Source organism: Diuraphis noxia, unplaced genomic scaffold (assembly GCF_037042655.1).
Source record: "Diuraphis noxia isolate RWA-SAM2 unplaced genomic scaffold, SU_Dnox_SAM2 contig0002, whole genome shotgun sequence".
Taxonomy (NCBI): domain Eukaryota; kingdom Metazoa; phylum Arthropoda; class Insecta; order Hemiptera; family Aphididae; genus Diuraphis; species Diuraphis noxia.
In genome coordinates, this window is record NW_028301712.1 from 74,885,944 (window position 1) to 74,905,459 (window position 19,516).

At 25.0% G+C, this 19,516-nt stretch overlaps 1 protein-coding gene across 1 annotated transcript; it reads right to left on the reverse strand.

Annotated features, from left to right (window-relative positions):
- Positions 1–266: 266 nt before the first annotated feature.
- LOC107162740 (uncharacterized) lies at positions 267–15,901 on the reverse strand. The gene is made up of 6 exons (XM_089220322.1): positions 15,733–15,901; positions 15,528–15,674; positions 4,617–4,692; positions 3,630–3,777; positions 731–827; positions 267–638 (listed from the first exon to the last, which is right to left on the reverse strand). The coding sequence occupies exons 2-6, from the start codon at positions 15,628–15,630 to the stop codon at positions 493–495; spliced, it is 570 nt and encodes a 189-aa protein (XP_089076448.1). The 5' UTR covers positions 15,631–15,674; positions 15,733–15,901; the 3' UTR covers positions 267–492.
- Between the last annotated feature and the right edge of the window lie 3,615 nt (positions 15,902–19,516).

Below are 19,516 nucleotides of genomic sequence, written 5' to 3' on the forward strand. Positions count from 1 at the left end.
ATTTCATTATACGTTTAAAATTGGACTCTAAACATTTTTAATTTCATAAAAGGCGTGTTCTCATTATTCATTATTAATATATTTATATTATACTGAGAAAAAAATCATAATTGTATTTAAAAATTAAAACTTTATAATTATTTAATAAAAATATTATGATATACCAAAGTAATATTCAAATAAAGATTTATAAGTTGCAAAACTTTTTGAAAAAAAAAATAATAATTTTAATATTCTCTAAGTTAAAAACAATTTAAATCTGCTGAAAACCATTACAACATTTTATAAAAAAATTGTATTTTTCTTTTACAATTTTTGAAAACCATTTTAAAATTATAAAATTATAAGTACCTAGTGGTCAAAATTGTACTTTGTTGATGAATTTATATAATTTAATATAAAATTGTGTGACTAAATCAAAATCATTGAATTCTTATTTTCATAAATTTAAATCTAAAAAAAATAGTATCAAAATGTTAACAAAACCGCTCACTAAGCATAGCCAATCTTTTTCCTATTTAATATCATCCTTTGCGATTTGATAATTCGATTCGATAAATCCTGCACTAAATCGTCAGCATCTCGAACATTGTGACACTCGTTCCTCCATTTCTGAACCCACTCTTCTGGTGTTTCCTCTAGTGAATAAGCGAAAAAATATAACCAATCAATATTTATGTATACATATATATAAGGTACGAAGAAAAAATGTATATAACTTAAGTTGAACCTTTTTTATGCGCTTGACTTGGCGTCCAATTTATATAGCTCTCTTGGTACAAAGATCTTGCGTGTGTATCGGAATAATTTAAATCCTCATCTTGACACTGTAGTTTATGATTGTTGATTAAATTTTGTTTTGGAGTGAATAATACACATAATTTTTTAGCACTAGTGTCAGAACTACCAATAACTACACGATTTTGTAAATCCAATTTTATTGGCCGTTACTAATTATTCAGTTCAATTTAATTTGAGACAATTTATTATTTACTCCTATTTATTGTACGTAATTTTTAAATCAGAATATAAAATAATTATGGCCAGAGGGGAAAATATCGAAATTATTATTCTGAGAAAAAAATTATCTGCAGATGACTATTTTTTGAATAAAATCAGTGGTGGTAGACTGGAATTTAATAAAGAATATTTATTTTTTTTTTTGATATAATATTTAATTATATCTATATTTGTTATATATACCACATTTTATATTTAAAAAAGTTAATTTTTTAAATTAAGTAATATTTCATACCTCACGTTAATAACTTTAATATTAATTACAATAATAAGTTATGTTTTTTTTAATAACATTTAATGGGTTTAAATCTAAATTAAAATTAGTTTTTAAAACCAACTTAAAATTGGATAAATACTAATAAAATAATAATATATTAAATATATAATATGATATGAATGAAACTGTTATTAATCATCTTTTTTTAAATTTAATTTTACTTAGCTATAAGAGTTTCAAAATAATATTTTTCTTGATCTTTCTTGATTATTTAGCACTTATTTTATAAACTAACCATTTTTTTTTTTTTTTTTTTTGCTAGTTTTAAACTCCACTAATCAAATTTTACACTTACGATTAAAATTAAATAATAATATAATAGCATATCATTTTTTCATTATATACAAATATTTTTGAGTAAAATTATTTTTTTAAATGTAAGTAAAGTTCAATTCATTTGAGTTAAACACCATAATATTGTGATTTATTTCTATGAGTATACTAATAATATTTTAAATTCAACTAGTGCGGTGCCAATTTTAATACACTGTTAGCTCCTATTTACATATCAATATATATATATATAATATATATATCGGATATCAATAGAAATAGGAGTTAATAGTTATAAATTAATATATATTTCAAAAAATAACGTCATAATACTTAATAATGATCATTTAAAATTTACAAATTTTAAGAAAACTATAATATGAATAAAATAATACATAAAAGATTAATTAACATGTATTCACATACAATAAATCCATGGTGAATCATTCATAAATAGTACCTACCTAAATTATTGGAGATCTAAAATAATTTAGGTTATTATGTACTGATTTAAATTTAAAATTATGCATTTGTTTATTGCTTGTAAAGTTCTAACGCAGATTCTAAATAATATATAATGATACTATGTTTATTCATATTTTTATGAATTATGCATGTACATGAAACAATGAACGGCGAATAAAAAAAAAAAAAACAATCAACACGTGTCGCTTCTTATTTTTTTCGATTGTATCTCACCCATATTATATTTAAGTTCAAAATTATAGTTATTTTAAGTATTCAGAACTAAGTCTGCATAATATTAATCAATTATACATTAATAAAATTAAAATTTTTCTTTGGAATATAATAATATATAGATTAAACCTTTGCAGTATTTTTTACTTAAGAGCTAGCTTTTGAATTATTACCCGTGTAGGTTAGGTTAGAAACCTTTGTATTTCGCCTAAATCGGACCGTAGAAACGTTCATGTTTGTCGAACCGTTCAAAGTCCATGTCATTTCAGTCGGTCCATTGTTTGGTAGAGTAAAACGAAAACATATGAACCAAAATTCCCTAAAAAGCGTATTTAAAATAGAGGAATTCAGAAATTTCCGACCCTCCATTATTATACCCTGCAAAATGCTTTTTGAAATAAATTCAACATTTGAATAATTTATAGCGTTTCTAAACTTAGATATACACTTAGTTTATCATATACCAGGGGTTATCTATTTAATTTGAGACACTTTTTATTTTCAGAAAGCTCTTACGTCTTGGAAAATAATATGTTTACATATATTTTTTAGTTTTAACAAAACAACTTCTTGAGATAAAAAAATCATACGTTTAGCTTCTTTATTATTATACCTAATTCTTAGGTCTTTTTTTTGTATTTTTGAATGACATTTTTTAAATACATTTTCTACAGCAAATATTATCCAAAATATTTCGATTTAAATAAATAAAATTTTAGACACTTAATTTTTTAGTTATTATTTATGTTTATTTCAAGCTTAGATGAACGAAGTAGTGGATAAACATTTTTTGAATATCTATTCTGAATCACTCAATTCTGTTCATCACAACTTGTAATACTTATGGATTATAAAAAACGATTTTTATGTTACCACGTGTTATATAATTTAAAATTTGTATATAATATAGATTTTAAAATTTAATATTATTGTACGAAAACAATAGTATTTGTTTCATACGTTGTTAAATAATACCTTTCAGTGAGATTCAGTGTAAAAGTTTTAATAAACCACTTTATGAAATCAAAACTTTTCCGTTCCCGACGCGATGTAATTTAATAAAACTCAGCGTGCGTCAAAATATTGACACTAACAAAAATACCTAAGCAGCTTAATAATTTAATTAATACTATATCAATCTAGGCCATGATTCATGAATATATATGTATAACTGTATAATAAATAATATAATGTTTGAAAATTAGATACACGAATATGAATTGTTTTTAATCGTAATCTTTGAAACATCATAAAAATGTGTTTATAGAAGACGAAAAAGAATTTAAATTATAATTAAATTGAAAATATTATTTGTTTTATTAACACTCAATGGTAATGTAACAGTTAGATAGGTACATACTTTTGGTGGTGCACTATTCGAGTACTCCAAAGGAGGTACAATCCTTTTATTTTCACTCAGATTTCTGTGTTTTAAAATTCTAGGCGTGTACAGCTGTTTGTACTGATCTTCATTTAGCTTTGGTATCATGGTAAACTCAGGTTCAACTCTTTAATAAAAACATATTTTTTAAATTTTAATTGTAAACATGAAACTGAAAAATGAAAAATGTCAATAAACCATTAAAAAGACGTCGCCTCCGAATGTGTTGTCTCCGTCTTACGCACGTACTTCATAAAAAGTTTTCGTTGGCTAGTTCCAATAGTGCGCTGTTAGATTTGGTATTAGAGTGAATTGACCCATCATCAAACTTTTAGATAATAACATTAATTAACTATCTTTTGTTGGTTTTTTACGATATTTTAATTTTTAAATGAGTTATGCGCATTTTAAAATATTTATACTTTACATACTCATAACTCAATTAAAATTTAAAATATTGTAAAAAGCCAACGAGAGAATACAGATAATTTTCTTGCCTAAAAGTTTGATAATGAGTCAATTTACTCTAATATCAAATCTAACAGTACACTAATTCACAATTGAAACAATTGAACGAAAATCTGCGTGAGTAAGACGAACACAACACATATGAGTCGACATCCTCTTAATATAATACAAAAGACACACATGTGATAGATATGCTATTTCGGTCTTATATGCGGATTTGGATATATAGTAGGTAAGTTCTATTGCCTATCCCTTAGAACTCACCATATAAAAGTCAAACAAATGCATATGAATTGGCTTTTGTTTACAAAACGTCTACACTTTTTGATTTGAAGTTAATATAGATTCATGATACGTGTATTATGTATAATTAAAAAATATATCCTAATAAGTAATAATATTGTGTGAAGTGAGTCTATGCAGTCTGCATTGAAAATAAAAATAAAGTATTTGTGGGACATAATATTATTAATAAACATTTACAATTTTAATACTTACTGATGGACATTGGATTTGGGTATGTGTTCCGGCCAATAAAATGATTTCTTATACGTCGTCTTGTACATTGCGATTTCTAAAAATGATAAAAACTAAGCTTGTTTAATTAATATTTTTTTCACAATTTTTAATATTTATTATTCGTGTTAATTTATAACTATGGTATGTTTCATGTATAATTGTTTATATATAATCATACAGCTATAATATACATTTGTACAATAATTTTTACTATTTGCATATAAATTACATATTGGCTACTATAATACGATAATATCAATAAATAAAATAAAATTTGTGTATTTAAAAAAAAGATTTTTTAGTCATTATAAAAAAAATTCGCAGATTATTTTTCAAATATAATTTTAAATGTCCATATTATGTACATATTATTAAAGAAACAAGTACAATTAGTGAGGAGTCTGGGGAGTAAAAAAAATCCTAAAATACAACTCAGATAAATACTTAACTATTTAAGAAAAGGTTATTATAATTATGAAAATAATTTCTCGGAGAGAAACATCTCACCTACGTCAACCACACAATTTCTAGCCATTTTGGACCTTTTAAAGGTAAATATATTCTCATCAGATCTTAAAAATAGATTCAAACATAATTAATAGTGGTATTCTCCTCATGTCTTAACTGCTTATACTCTTTCAGTAGACCCTACACAACATATTATAATATGACACTCTCTGAAATCCTATATATATATATATATATATATATTATTAACAATTTACGTAATCCTTTATTATACATTATATTCAACATATTATACTGCTGGATTTTCTCACTCTAGCACTACTAGCTTTTTAGCCACTTTTTCTGACAATACAGTGTAGATAACTGTTTTTAATGCCTACTGGTATGAAATTTACCTCAGAAAATCTTCAAAATCTACAAGAATATTAAAATTAACGGAGAATAAAATCATCGATAATAAATATTCTTAATTAAGTTACTTTTGTTTTACTCTCTTTCCTCTATATTATATTAAATAACCAACAAATATCAATTAAGAACTTGATAAAATGCATTAAACTCTTGCTAAGAGAGTAATCTTGGATACTTAAAACAACTATGGAGAGTATATTTTAATTTCAGAATGGATAAACAAAGGTGACTCCCTATAGAAAGTAAAATTCAAATTTATAAGCTATTTATTTGTCATTCGTTGGCCTATGGGCCATATTATCCAACTTTTAATGTATAACAATACATTTAACAAAGAATTATACCAATCTATAGATATTAATATTCTAAGTATTCTTTGATATTCAATCACTACTCCAAGACCTTAACGTTTAATAATTGTTATCTATAATGTCGCATACGATTATAATGAAAAATTTCACAAACACGTTCGTAATCAGACAAACCCTGTTATTGTGTGTACATAATATAGTAAAACTACACTAAACATTCTTGTCCACACGAGTTTCTTTTGTAGTTCTATATTAGTTTTAGTTTTAAAATGATTGTTCTGCTTCAGCAGTCCAGTCACAGTAATTGTAGACATTGTAATACAAATAACGCAAGCACTTAAAACGTTTAGAAAACTACTTGAAAAATCCTCCTAATCGTCTTAAATATCTATCGACGTTATATTTTCTATATTTAAAAAAAAAAATCAAAATGAAACTTTGAGTTTGTCTCTTTTAAGTAGATAGTTACTAGTTTTACTGGACACTCCCTCTACTGCGTGACTAATATTGTTTATTTTTTCACCTGATTTATTACACTTATTTTGCATTTTCTATGATCATAATGAAACAAAAATATTATATTAAAAGTATTATAATATTATTGTATTTAGAGATATTTGGTCTGTAAAATATCAATGTATACCTAGATTTAGAGTTGGTTTGTTGTAGACGCACAACAATAAATATTAGTAGTAATGATTTATCAAAGAAATAAAATATTAAATCTTAAAACAATGAATGATAATATTAAAAAAATATATTACTATTGTTAGGTAATTTAATGAATTTCACACATAATAATAGAGGAATAACAAGCATGAAATATTATTTTGCGTTTAAGAGAGATTATTTGTTTAGTTTATTTAATACAAAATATTACTATTGTATGTAGTTTATTATAATTATGAAATGTAATTTATCCTTGTATGTCTTCTCCAGATATTCGTAAAATATCATATTATGTTGTATAATAATATATATGTTTTAAGAAAAATAGCTGAACCCGCGCACTTCAGGCTCGTTAAAAACCCTACCTCTTATATTTCTCAAAATGTATGTTAAATTCGTATCCTTCTGTGATTATGCTAGTAGTATATTTTGAATTTTCATACATAATATAGATACATAACGATTATAACGATTAAAATATAAGCTGTATTACCCGTCTTAAAAAAAATAAGATTTTTGAATAATTATATGTATATAATATATAATATTAAATAACAGTAGTGTATTTAGTATTTACGGAGAATATGGTTGATAGATCCTCCCGTAGTCCCTTATTTGTTACTAATTTATAATATTGTGATTTCGATAGTAAGTGAACTACCCCCTCACCTTAGGGAAATTAAATGTTTGCTTACATAAATTCCTCCCTTGACAAAATCCTAAATACGCCACTGATAAATAAATATGTGACTTGGAGGCACCAGGTCGTACGCTCAACTGTGGTAACGCTCTCAGTGTACGTACCGGCCGGTGCTGCTAACACCTGGATAGGTGACCTCCCGGGTTCTTAGCAACAAATCCTTTCCACACACACATTACGTGTTCTAAACCAACCGTTTCCAAAACAAACAGCTAATCAGAGGTGGAAACTAATTTTAATTATGGGGGGGGGGGGGGTAAAACAAAAGTATTAACCCACTTATTAATAAAATTTTCAGTATTCTCACATAATACAATAATTATACTTACTCGTACTAATAACAATCTTGCTCTAAAATTGAAAACATAAATTCTAATGAATAATAATACATTTATCAAATTAAAATAGAAAATATAATTTACTTTGTTATATAATATGTGAATGTAGCCACTATATCACCGAGTTAACAACTCTTAATTAAATATATAATGAAAAAAAATACAGCAAAAAAACTATTTACAATATGGCAAACTTTATACTTCCAATAACTTATATTAATAATTCATTTTTTGAAATTTTTCTCTTTTGACAAATCGTCTACATACCGATTACATGCGTTAAAAAATGAATCATGAAAATCGGTCCAGTAGAACTTTAGATATAACTGTCATAAGAAATCACCGAACGTTTTAATAATATATCTAAAGATAGAGATACTATTTTATACACATATTATTATGTCAAACGCTCTACTTACGTTGATGTATAATATGTTAAACTAAAAACAAACCTAGTACATTGTATATACAATACATGACAATAATAATAATAACATACTATTATTATGTGTATAGGTGTATAAATACATACTACATACATGGTTATCATGCATATTTTACTTAATATTATGTTATACGTACAACATGAATGACTCATGTGTATAAGACATTTTTAGAATTTAAGCCAAACGATGAAGTTATTAGTTTTACAGTAATGTCTGATGATGTTTTTTCTTCTCTGAAAATAAAACTGTTGAATTTTAATATAATTCTTGGTATCGATCTTTTCACATGACGTATTTAAAACTGGTCGACCGGAAATTAAATTTAGATAGAGCATACACTACCGATTTGTCAAAATAATAAAATTATTTTTTATTTTTTGTTGAAAACTCATTCGTGTATACCTTTTGTGATTATTTAATTTACATTTTCTATTCATTATTTATTCATACTTTTATAAGTCGAAAATTGTGCTTATAGTGTTCAGTTGTTTAAATATTGAATATTATAAGCTCCTAATATTATAACAAGAAAACAAGATTTTATTTTTCCACAAATTATAGTTACAATGAATTGAATGTTATCATAGTTATTATTTTATTTATTTATTTATTTATTTTTTTATCAAAGATCTTATAACAATACATATTAATTGAATTTACCATTATACATTAAAAATTAAAAAATTAAAAATATATCCGACAGTTCTAGTATTGAACTTAATGATTCTCAATTTAGAAATTGATTATATAATAAATTAGAACATGTCTGAGCAATAAATATAAAATTAATTTTGTTTGAATAAAACACAATATTTTCTACTAAATTGTTTAAGTGAAATAAATTCATTAAATTTAAATTTTAAATTAAATATCAATTAAATTAATTAACAACAAGACTCAAGTAACTAAAAAAAAAAGTGTCATATATATATATATTTGTACTTAGTGACTAGTGAGTTAGTATATTGAACAAATTTTTTATAATATTTTCAATTTTGTTTACTTATCGATTTATAGTAATATGTAAGTACCTATATTGTATAATGATGGTTATAAAATATTATATATCGTATTTAATAATTAATCAAATATCATATTAGAAAGTAAAAAAAAAAGTTCTTGTTTATCAAACATTTATGAGTTCTAAGTATCTAGATATAAATGTAAATATAAGTATATAACATGTAATATAAATGTATTATAACATCAATATTTTGAACGATTGTAAACTCGGTTTAGTTTTTTTGTAGGTAATTATGATTATGAACTAGGCCCGAATAAAAATAACATGCTCAGATCTTCTCATAATAATTTATAAAAGTTATCTTATAATATTTTTGAAATATCTACAGTTAGTATTACCCAGAAGACACCACGAAGAGTATTCTGATTATCTTTCAAAATGTATCATAATATACCGATATATCTAAACTAAAAAATAATTAATAATTATGTTTTATACAAGAACTATTTATTAAGTTTATTAGGTCGACATTTTTTTATGGCGATCGATTCATCTGTAGAATTGTCAAAAGTTGACATACTGCTCTCTATCAATAAAATTCATCTTCAGTTTATACCTACAATTTATGCGCACGTAAACTCGTTCGAGTTGCCTCTCCTATTATACTTATTATTATAGTGAAACTCCATTGATAACGATACAAATCCTTTTTTTTATTTAACACTCACGAAGATCTCAATTGTGTTTTAATGATTGCAATCAAACTATATAAAATATATTATTACTATTCCGAATAGGTTTCTACCTGAAATAGTCGTAAAACCGGAATTATATATAAGACAGTAACGTTGGTAAACGTTTACACGTTTTTATTAAACTAGGGGGTTCTTTTATTACTTATTTATGATCATTTTCTCAGTACCTATGTGTGCATTTTAAATTTTTTTGTACAAATCTATTTCAAATTCATTATTATATTTACAAAATTGAAAATTTTCTGAAAAACGTTTATAATAATATTATTATTTTTGGTGCTAAAAGATTAATTCATGATAATTTGAAAATCCTGTAAATAATATAATATAAGGCAAAATGCCTGGATCGATGAATTATAACGTAACATAGATGTAACTATACTAAGTTCTATATTGGTTAAGACACAAACTAATTCTAATTCTGCAATGGACTTAGTCCTGTATTTATGCAGAATTTGTACACGGTAGATATTGTAGGAAGTGAATCAAAAGGAACCGCAATGTGGTTGTTATTGCAAACGTTTGGATTCTCAGAAATTCATATAGACGACGCCCATACATTCGGCAATATTCTAATCTAGTTTATTGCTATGTTTTCGCACCTATTTATAATTGGTACACGGTTAAATTTTGTATCGATAAAACTGTCATTCTCGAGGTCTGGGAAGACAGATGAAGTATAGTATGATAATGTGAATGTAATTATAATATGTTAATGTAATTAAAAGAATAGTATAGCGACTCCGTCGGTTTACTACATAACCAATAATTCACAATACGAGAATGTCAAAAAAAAAACTATTAATTCCATAAAGAATATCTAATATAAGTGAAGTAGCTAAGTTATTTACAAATCATCGAAAATAATATGAAGTATCTATGTCATTTTTAAAATTAATCTTTCATACCTTATTTTAATCTTAAATTGGTAACTTCCAGCTTATTAAATACAATGATCTAATAATATTGGTATATAATAAACTATATAGTATGAATGTAAATAGTTCGATTGATGACAAGTTAGTCAAAATAGTTTTTAGTTGGAGGTAAAAAGATGAATGGATTGTAATGGACAATGGTAAGAAAAATATATAAAACTATAGGAACTGAATATAGAATAATGTAAAAGTACACCGTTTAATGATAGTAAATAACGAGCGGGAATAAAATGGGTGGACGTTATAAAGTAAGATAAGAAATTAGCATAAAAGATAACGTTTACAACAATTTTAGAAGAACGGATGGCCTAGGGAGAATTAGAGGCAATCGGAATGGATTTAAAACTGGTATAAATTATTTGGGTAATCTGCACTAAAATATTACAAACGCAACGAAGATAAACGTAGAGCCGCCACGAGCCGAGAACTATTATATTATACGAGTAAAGTGTTTCAGACTTAATTAAAACGACAAAGATTTTCGCTAAATAAAATATAATATTGATGTAAGATTTATAACATTATACTTTATAGTTAACCTGGAATTAATATCTGGTGTTTAGACTAGAATGTAGAATATTGGGATGGTCAATTCTAAGGTTCACTGTATCATGTCAATCAATGTTTGATTTACCTAGATATAAATTTTATTTTACAAAATGAGGCGACTATATATACGCGTGTATTATTCTATTGGTTTATATTGATTAAACCCACCATATATGTACAGGGTTTTGTTTTACGCATAGCATACAATACCTTTTTTTTTTTAAAAATAAAATATTTAAAACCGTATAAGATTTATAATCTAAGACTAAGTATGAGTACATCAATAGGTAATACATCATACAAACATAATATAAAATACTATGTAAAATGGGATGAGACAATAGTCAAAGTGAATGGCCATCGAATTTTGTTTAATTGTTGATTGATTTATAGATCGATAATCTAAATTCGATTGGAAAAATATACCTAGGTAGTAATAGTAGTAGTTTATAATAGCTAGGTAAACATAGTAAAAACATATGCACAGAAAACATAATAATGGATCCCTAAGATCTTTTATTTGGATATTCGGCGATCCTAAAATGTATTTTTGCTAATAACTCAGGGTTATTAATTATACCCGACAAAAGTTTAGAAAGGAACCAGAGATTTGTTTTTCCACGGTTATATAAGGATCTGGATAAATTAATGCTACAAATGGCAATAGTATATAACCATAAGATACAAGAAATTCATAGGAAAAAACAAGCAAAGCGCAGTAATCTGTGATTAACTCTCTCAAGCATTAAAGAGTAAGTTACCGTAAATGCGTTTCAAAATAACATTCATACTCATGAATTGAACGTACCAATGCACAGTTTTAGAATATTAAGAACTATCATGTACTGTTAGAACTTAAAGCCAACTTGTAAATAATTAAATAATTAACTATGATACATTGATATATCTTATTCATATTATTTTTGTTACATTATTATCTCATAACTTTTTAGAAATAGTTTATTACTGTACAGTTAGTATTTAGTGTTATTCTTAATTGTGTATAAACACATACAAATTAAGTATAAATTACTATTAGGTATAAACTTTGTTAAAGTAATATGATAACATTTATAATTAAGTCCAAGCTTATAAATTGTATATAACCTGTAAATATGTAAATAATTGTATACATATGTAACCTATTGTAAACCAACGCCAATGGCCTTTGACGCCGAGGCTTAATATAAATAAAAAAAAAAATCTTTGTTAAAATATTATGTAAAATCACTTACGTGAAATAGAATGCTATTTGTTAACAACATTTAATTAATACTTTTACTATGATGTGAATAGAAAAAAATACTATAAATTTATAATTAACTAAACTAAAGAATTACCTATTTAACTTATGATATTATGAACGAAATTAATCCAAGGATAGAGATAGTCTATGATCCTCCGTTTTAACTGATTTCCTAGTTAATAATTACTCTACAGGCATAAAAGATAATTAATTAGTTATTGATATTCCTAAAAATGTATGTTTGAAAAACACATCATAACTTTTAAATGTTCAAAAGAAAACATTAAAATTATAATCTAGTCATATATAGAAATATTTTCTTTTCATACACTATAACACTAGTTGGTTAAAATTTGTTGTTAGTAAAAGTTTTAAAGTTAAACTTATATCCCTATAAATTATAAATATAGCCTATATGAATCACTATTTCAGAACGTAATACTCTAAAACAGTACCTCTTCCTACTAAGAATGAATACAAATGATTCGTTCTTAAAAAAGAAAATATACTCCGGAAATGTATATATTTAATATAATTACTATTTGTTGAACTTTTTAAAATATTTTTTCTTGTATTAGCAAAAAAAAAAAAAAAATCAGCAATAAATTACTTAAATAGTTTGATTAAACAAATTTAAATGAATTATCATTTTTAAAATTTAAAAATATTCACATCAAAACTAATATCAATACATTTTTAAAAACTTTAAATTAAAAAAAATATAAAACAAATAGTTTTTAAACAATTTAATGTTGGTGTTCTTTTAGGTTAATCAATATAAAAAAAAAAGCGGGAAAGTGGATGTCGCTCTGCTGTATAGTATGTTACAAGTGGGTTACTGTAATGGATGGAATTAAATTTGAATCCGATGATATTATATCATTGTATACGAAAAACGATTCTGAGTGAAAACGGTTTATCTGTCTAGGATATATTATTATAGATTATTAAAAATTTTCCAATCTTAGATTTAAAAAGAAAAATTTTTATGAATTTCTATATAAGATAATTAGAACATTGCCGTAATTTTTACGTATTTAGTCAAAATTTGAACTTTAAATGCTTATAAAAAAAAATCGTGTAAATGTATTTTTAATATTTATCAACTGCTATTGTTATTTGTTACAATGTGTTAGAAGCCTTCTATTAAATTTTCAAGCTTTTCTACCTAACAAATAAATTTGTATCAATATTTATAGAAAAAAAAACCGAAAAATTTGAAAAATTAAAATATCAGTAAACAGCATAAAACATATCTAAATATTTTTGAAAATTATATCAAATGTATAAAATGCCTATATAAACATTCAGTGAAAATTTCAAGTGTTTGCGGTCATTTGTTTTAGAGTTACACCAAAATAAGAAAATCGCTAAAATAAATGTGAAATCCAGTGAAAAAGTTGTAAAAAATTAAATTTCAAATGTTCATAAAAATTTAATTTGAATTTCCGGTGGATTTTTTATTTGTGATAAAGATTGAAAAACTTTTAAGGAATCTTGTATTGAATTTTAAAATCTTAGATTTCAAAAAGAAAATTTTTTATGAATTTCTAGCTTAAAATAATTTGTGAATTTTTGTGATTTTTACGTATTTTGTCAAAATTCAAACTTTGAATGCTTATAAAAAAAAATTGTGACTATAAATTTATTTTATTTTTCAACTGCTATTGTAACAATATGTTAAGAGCCTTGTATTAAATTTTCAAGATTTTCTGCCCAATTAATAAATTTTTATCGATATTAATTTAAAAAAAACTAATAATGATCGAAAATTTCGAATGCCTATGAATAGTTCAACTTAAGTCGAAAATTTTTTAAAATTGTATGGTAGATAGAATATACTTATATAAACATTTGGTGAAAAATTAATGTATCTATGGTCATTTGTTTTAAAGTTACATCGAAACCAAAATCGATTTTGTCGAAAACTGATTGTGCTTAAAATTTCCCGTTTTCCCTTAATTTTTAGTTTGTTTATCCCAATTATTTAGAAAAATATTTTTTACTTTTGACCCCTCCCCTCCCCAAAGTACCAACTAGATTCATTTTCTGATCGAACGAGGTACTGAAGTCAAAAATCGAAGCACTTTTACTGCCCAAACATGATGACAGACACAAAAAAAAAAACACACACACATCATGGTAAAATCAATACATTCGTCGCTCTACTCAGAATCTAAAAAAGGTAGTTACCAATATCAGAAACATAATAAATTTGATGTAAGTGTGGTTTAGGTTCAAATATAATAATGCAAAACTCACTAATTTATTTTAAGTTAAAGTAAAGTTTTGTAGGTACGATTATCAACCATGGATAAAAAAAGTGCAGTTAGGAAATATTCAAATATTATCCACTCTAAACTTGTTATCTCACTCGTGTAGTGAAATGTATTAATCCTTATCTAGCTTAGCAGTGGATTCAATATTCTGAAAATCTGAAAATATAATAACTCACACAATGCAGTGGATCTATTATCAATATTATAATAAACGTTCTGACTCAAACAATATGATATTATAAATTATATTCTATATTATCTACGATGACTGCATAATTAATTAAAATATTGGTGAGACTGTTCAATACGGAATGTGAAACATAATATTATACATTATTATATCATTATAAACATATTAGCATGGATACGTTAATCGTATTTTTATATAAAATGTGTTAAAATTTCCTATACAGCAGTATATAGAATAATAAGACTCCAAGGAATGTTTTGAGGAAATTGCAGGTGAAAGTTATTCCGTCTTGGCTCGTATGAACGTTAACTGCGCAAAAACTTTTTGACTCTCGACGATACTCCTCGGGACACACGACCCGCAGCAATAATGAAGAAATAACATTCTCCGGAACTTTTGTGTTTATGAAACAAGTAGACGAATTTTAAATTAAAGAAAAAACTTGTACAATTATTATTCTAAATTTTTCTTCGTGCCGTGTATAGCTACATACATTATAATTCGTATATTAAATCATGGCCGCCTGCTGACATCGGGCAGTGGCGTATCGTTGTTAAAAGGGTGCGGACAATTTTCTCGAAAAAATTAGCATCGTGTATTAGTTGGGTACATTATTATACACTTACTCAAGTCGTAAATCTTTCTTCGAAAATCGGCATCAGTGCGTCGGGTGTGTTCGAAAAATTTGCTGGCTGACGGCCCGTGATCGTACTTCACGAAACTGTTCATTTTTTGAATAGTGTAGTGTGGTTGAATGGATGCGGAGGATTGTGCTGGCGAAATACAAATAAGGAAATATGCGTATAATTGTCAAAAAAATATTATACTTACATACTATATTCTTATGTGCAGTGGATTTATTTAAAGTTTAAAATGATAAGAACCATAACTCTAATACGTAATACTAATATTTGATAATAATATCTAACGCTATATTTCTCATCGATCAAACGTGATTTTTCAGACTTGTTGTCATAGTTAGCTAGCTCTGAATGTTACCGAATATTTTACATAATCATGAGTAAAATTGTAAAATGCCAGAATGCCGTATAGAGTAGGTATGTACCTATATTTTTATATTTTAAACTATCGTGGTCGTGCAACAGACACCTTACGATAGTGTTCTACCATAACATGTCGTGTACACAACGATACATATTATTTTAAGCACTTAAACGGTATTCAGTAAATTATCATTATATATACAGGGTGTAACGGAAAGACCTGACCAAAAAAATCGTATAATAAAAATTGTTGATATTATATGATAAGTAAATAATATTTAGAAATATGCTCATGTCAACAAATTATCAAAAATCATTATTTTTAAAAAAGTTATTGCCTTCAAATTAATTTAACTAAAAAAATATTGAATTTCAAAAACTTTCTAAAAAATAAACATCTTGACTTACCATAAATCTTTTTACCATCAAAATCGTTTTTAGAATTAGATTCAGAAATAGGCTATTTTAAATTTATCCAAACGATATTTTTACTAAATTAATAAAAAAATACATAAAAAAATGTAATTATACATGTATAGCGATGGATGACTAAATTAGTCAGACTAATGAACAAAAAAAATAAAAAAATAATTTGAACAAAAGTTATTCCAAAAGCCAGTTCTATCTGGTACCTACACCTTGTATTTTATGTTTTAAGTTTTGACAATTACAATTTAATAAATTAGTCTAAGATGTGAAAATATACATATGAAATCGTTCTAAAAAAAATAAAATAAGCTTTAGCTTTATATTAGATTTTTTTACATATCTTACTATTTTTATATGGGTACTAGACATACAATTATATTAAAATATATTATAAGAAATATAATTGTGTACAAACGATTCATACATCAAATTATACGACACATTCGTATGTAATTACATTGATATCAGGTTCGCTGTTTAACTACATATTTTCCCGTAATCCTTATACGAATCAATTATTTTTATAATCATATATTATGTTTTCATTATTTTTCCTAGACAAAAATCTCTTTGAAGAGTGATTTCTTAGTTTTTTTTTTCGCAAAATACAATTTAATATGTGTTACAAGATACGAAAAACTCAGATATTGAAAATAAATAGATATATGTTTTTTTTCTATCAGGCAAAAAAAGTACCTAATATAATATTTAAGTATAAGTTTATATTGTTATATATTGTTATATTTGGTTAATTTTTTATTCAGTTTCATTTCGTTTTGATATATTTTAATGATTATAAATTAAAATATTTACTATTTACATATTTCGCATATTTTAAGACACGTTTAAGTGATTTAGAATATCGTTTCATATACCTATCTAAATCATTCTATTTTTTTGATTTTAATACATATACAATTTTACATTGGTTATAAATATTATAATTATATACGTTATTATATTATATTATGTTCTCCGAAATAGGAATGATCGGTCATTTAAATGATCGGCAAATCTAGAGGTTATGTATTTTACTTTAAGTCTTGGATTTAACAATCAATTGACAATTATGTTTTAAATAAAATATTAGAAACAATATTGGCCTTTGTGAGGTAAACTTTGGTGATTAATTTATAATATACCTATATTTAATATCCACATTATTTCATAACTGTCATAACACAATAATAATTTATATGCAACAGTTATTTTTTAATTTCCCCGGATTCATTGTTTGCACTAAAAAAAAGTTTTCAATTTATAAACATGCAAGTATAATAACAAATAACAATAATTTCATACAAAAGATCATAGTGGTATAAATAATCTCTAAATTTTCATTTTCAAAATTAAATGTATTAACATTGCGTAAGACATTACGTTTGAAATATTGCCATAAGTATTAAAATTTATCATAACACAATCTAATATTTTTTCAACTATCTTAGCTGATCGTGTTGTAGTATCAAATTCATCCAAAACTAACAAAAAATAATGTTTTTTTTTTTTTTCATGAATTCTTATAATTATTCAATATTTATTGAGCGAACCGACAAAATAAATTAAAATATTATCATTCTGCGAGTGGGAGTGACAATAATTTTTATACAATTTACTAATGTACCTAGTATAAATGCATACGTGCTAATTTATCTCGTCTGCAATATGTCTTTGGTTTAGATCTCAAACCATAAAATGTATGCTTTCTTTAAACTATTTATGAATCATATTTTAATAATGTACAATCGGTCATTTAAAAGATTTTAGTAACTTCCTAGTACGTGACCGTGTGACGTAACAATATATATGATATATACGAATAAATTTGGTCTCCTAATATTAAACATAGAACAAATACCACTTATAACCAAATTAGGCTAACTAGTAACTATATTAGGCTACTATGAAAGCTCGTTATTAACATTCATTTTTTTTTTTTTTTTTTTTTGATAAAATTCATTATTTATGATATTTATTTGTAATTATACATTTTTTTTTTTTAAATATCACTTTTAAATGTTAGATATTTAAAATATAATCTAATACATATTCGCTCTTGTACTCAACAACAACGCAACAATATTGAACTAACCAAACAGAGTTTCAACATGTCAATGTTCTAGATTTCATCACATAATTTGAGTTGCATTTATTGCTGCACTGCACTGTATAATATATAAATGTAGGTATGATTGTAAATAAATAATCTTTAAAAACTATAAAAATAATTATAATGTCCGATAGGAATAAATATAATTTATGTAATTCGAGTCGCAATAGCTTACTTTATTTAAATCAAACGTACCATAAAATTGACAAATAACTAAAAACAAATAAGAACTAACTGTAAATAATACACAAACACAACGAGATGTTTTTACGATAAATTACATTAAGAATTTTTAATAAAAAAATAAACAGTAAATTCTATAAGGAATTTCGTTTAATTCTACGAATTACAATCATTTGCTAAATACATAGAGCTTTTATGCGTATTAATTTTGAACAGGGAGTAATTGTTATTGTTCGAGACACGACATGGAATTCATGGTCCTTGCTTCAACTAACACCATGTTTTTACTTCAAATACCACACAAAAAAAAATTAATTTGTCCACCCGTTTATGTGTAATTGTTAATTGGGCCATATAAACCTTATACGTTAATCATCAATAACGTTCTGTAGAAGATTTTTCTACAGTCAATATTATCAGTAACCCCTTCAAACATCACTATTATAGGATATTTGAAAATTCGACGTCAAAAAAGTCTCCTTTGAGGCAAAAATCGATTATCAGCACTACATTTTCTAAGGCTAAACCTCTAAACTCGGTCGGTTGCATCCTTAAATGGTTGCTAACAAACAAATAATTATGAATGTCTACAAATACTAAGATAATTTCCGTTCTTCTCCATCAGAATCTTAGTATTTTGTATTTATAAATTTGTTTGCTCGCAAAAAAAATACCCACTCGTATTTGTTTATTGTAAATTTATTAACTTTTAGATATGTATTGTTAAATCATATTTTATCTTTATTATATTTTTCCGTGTTTTAGCGGTTAGCTGCGTGCAAGTTGACATCATATCTATCAGGACATATTACACTAACTTGAAAATTATGGCAAGTGATAATTGAAACTAAAAATGCAACGTTACAATAAAATTATAAATTAATTTGAA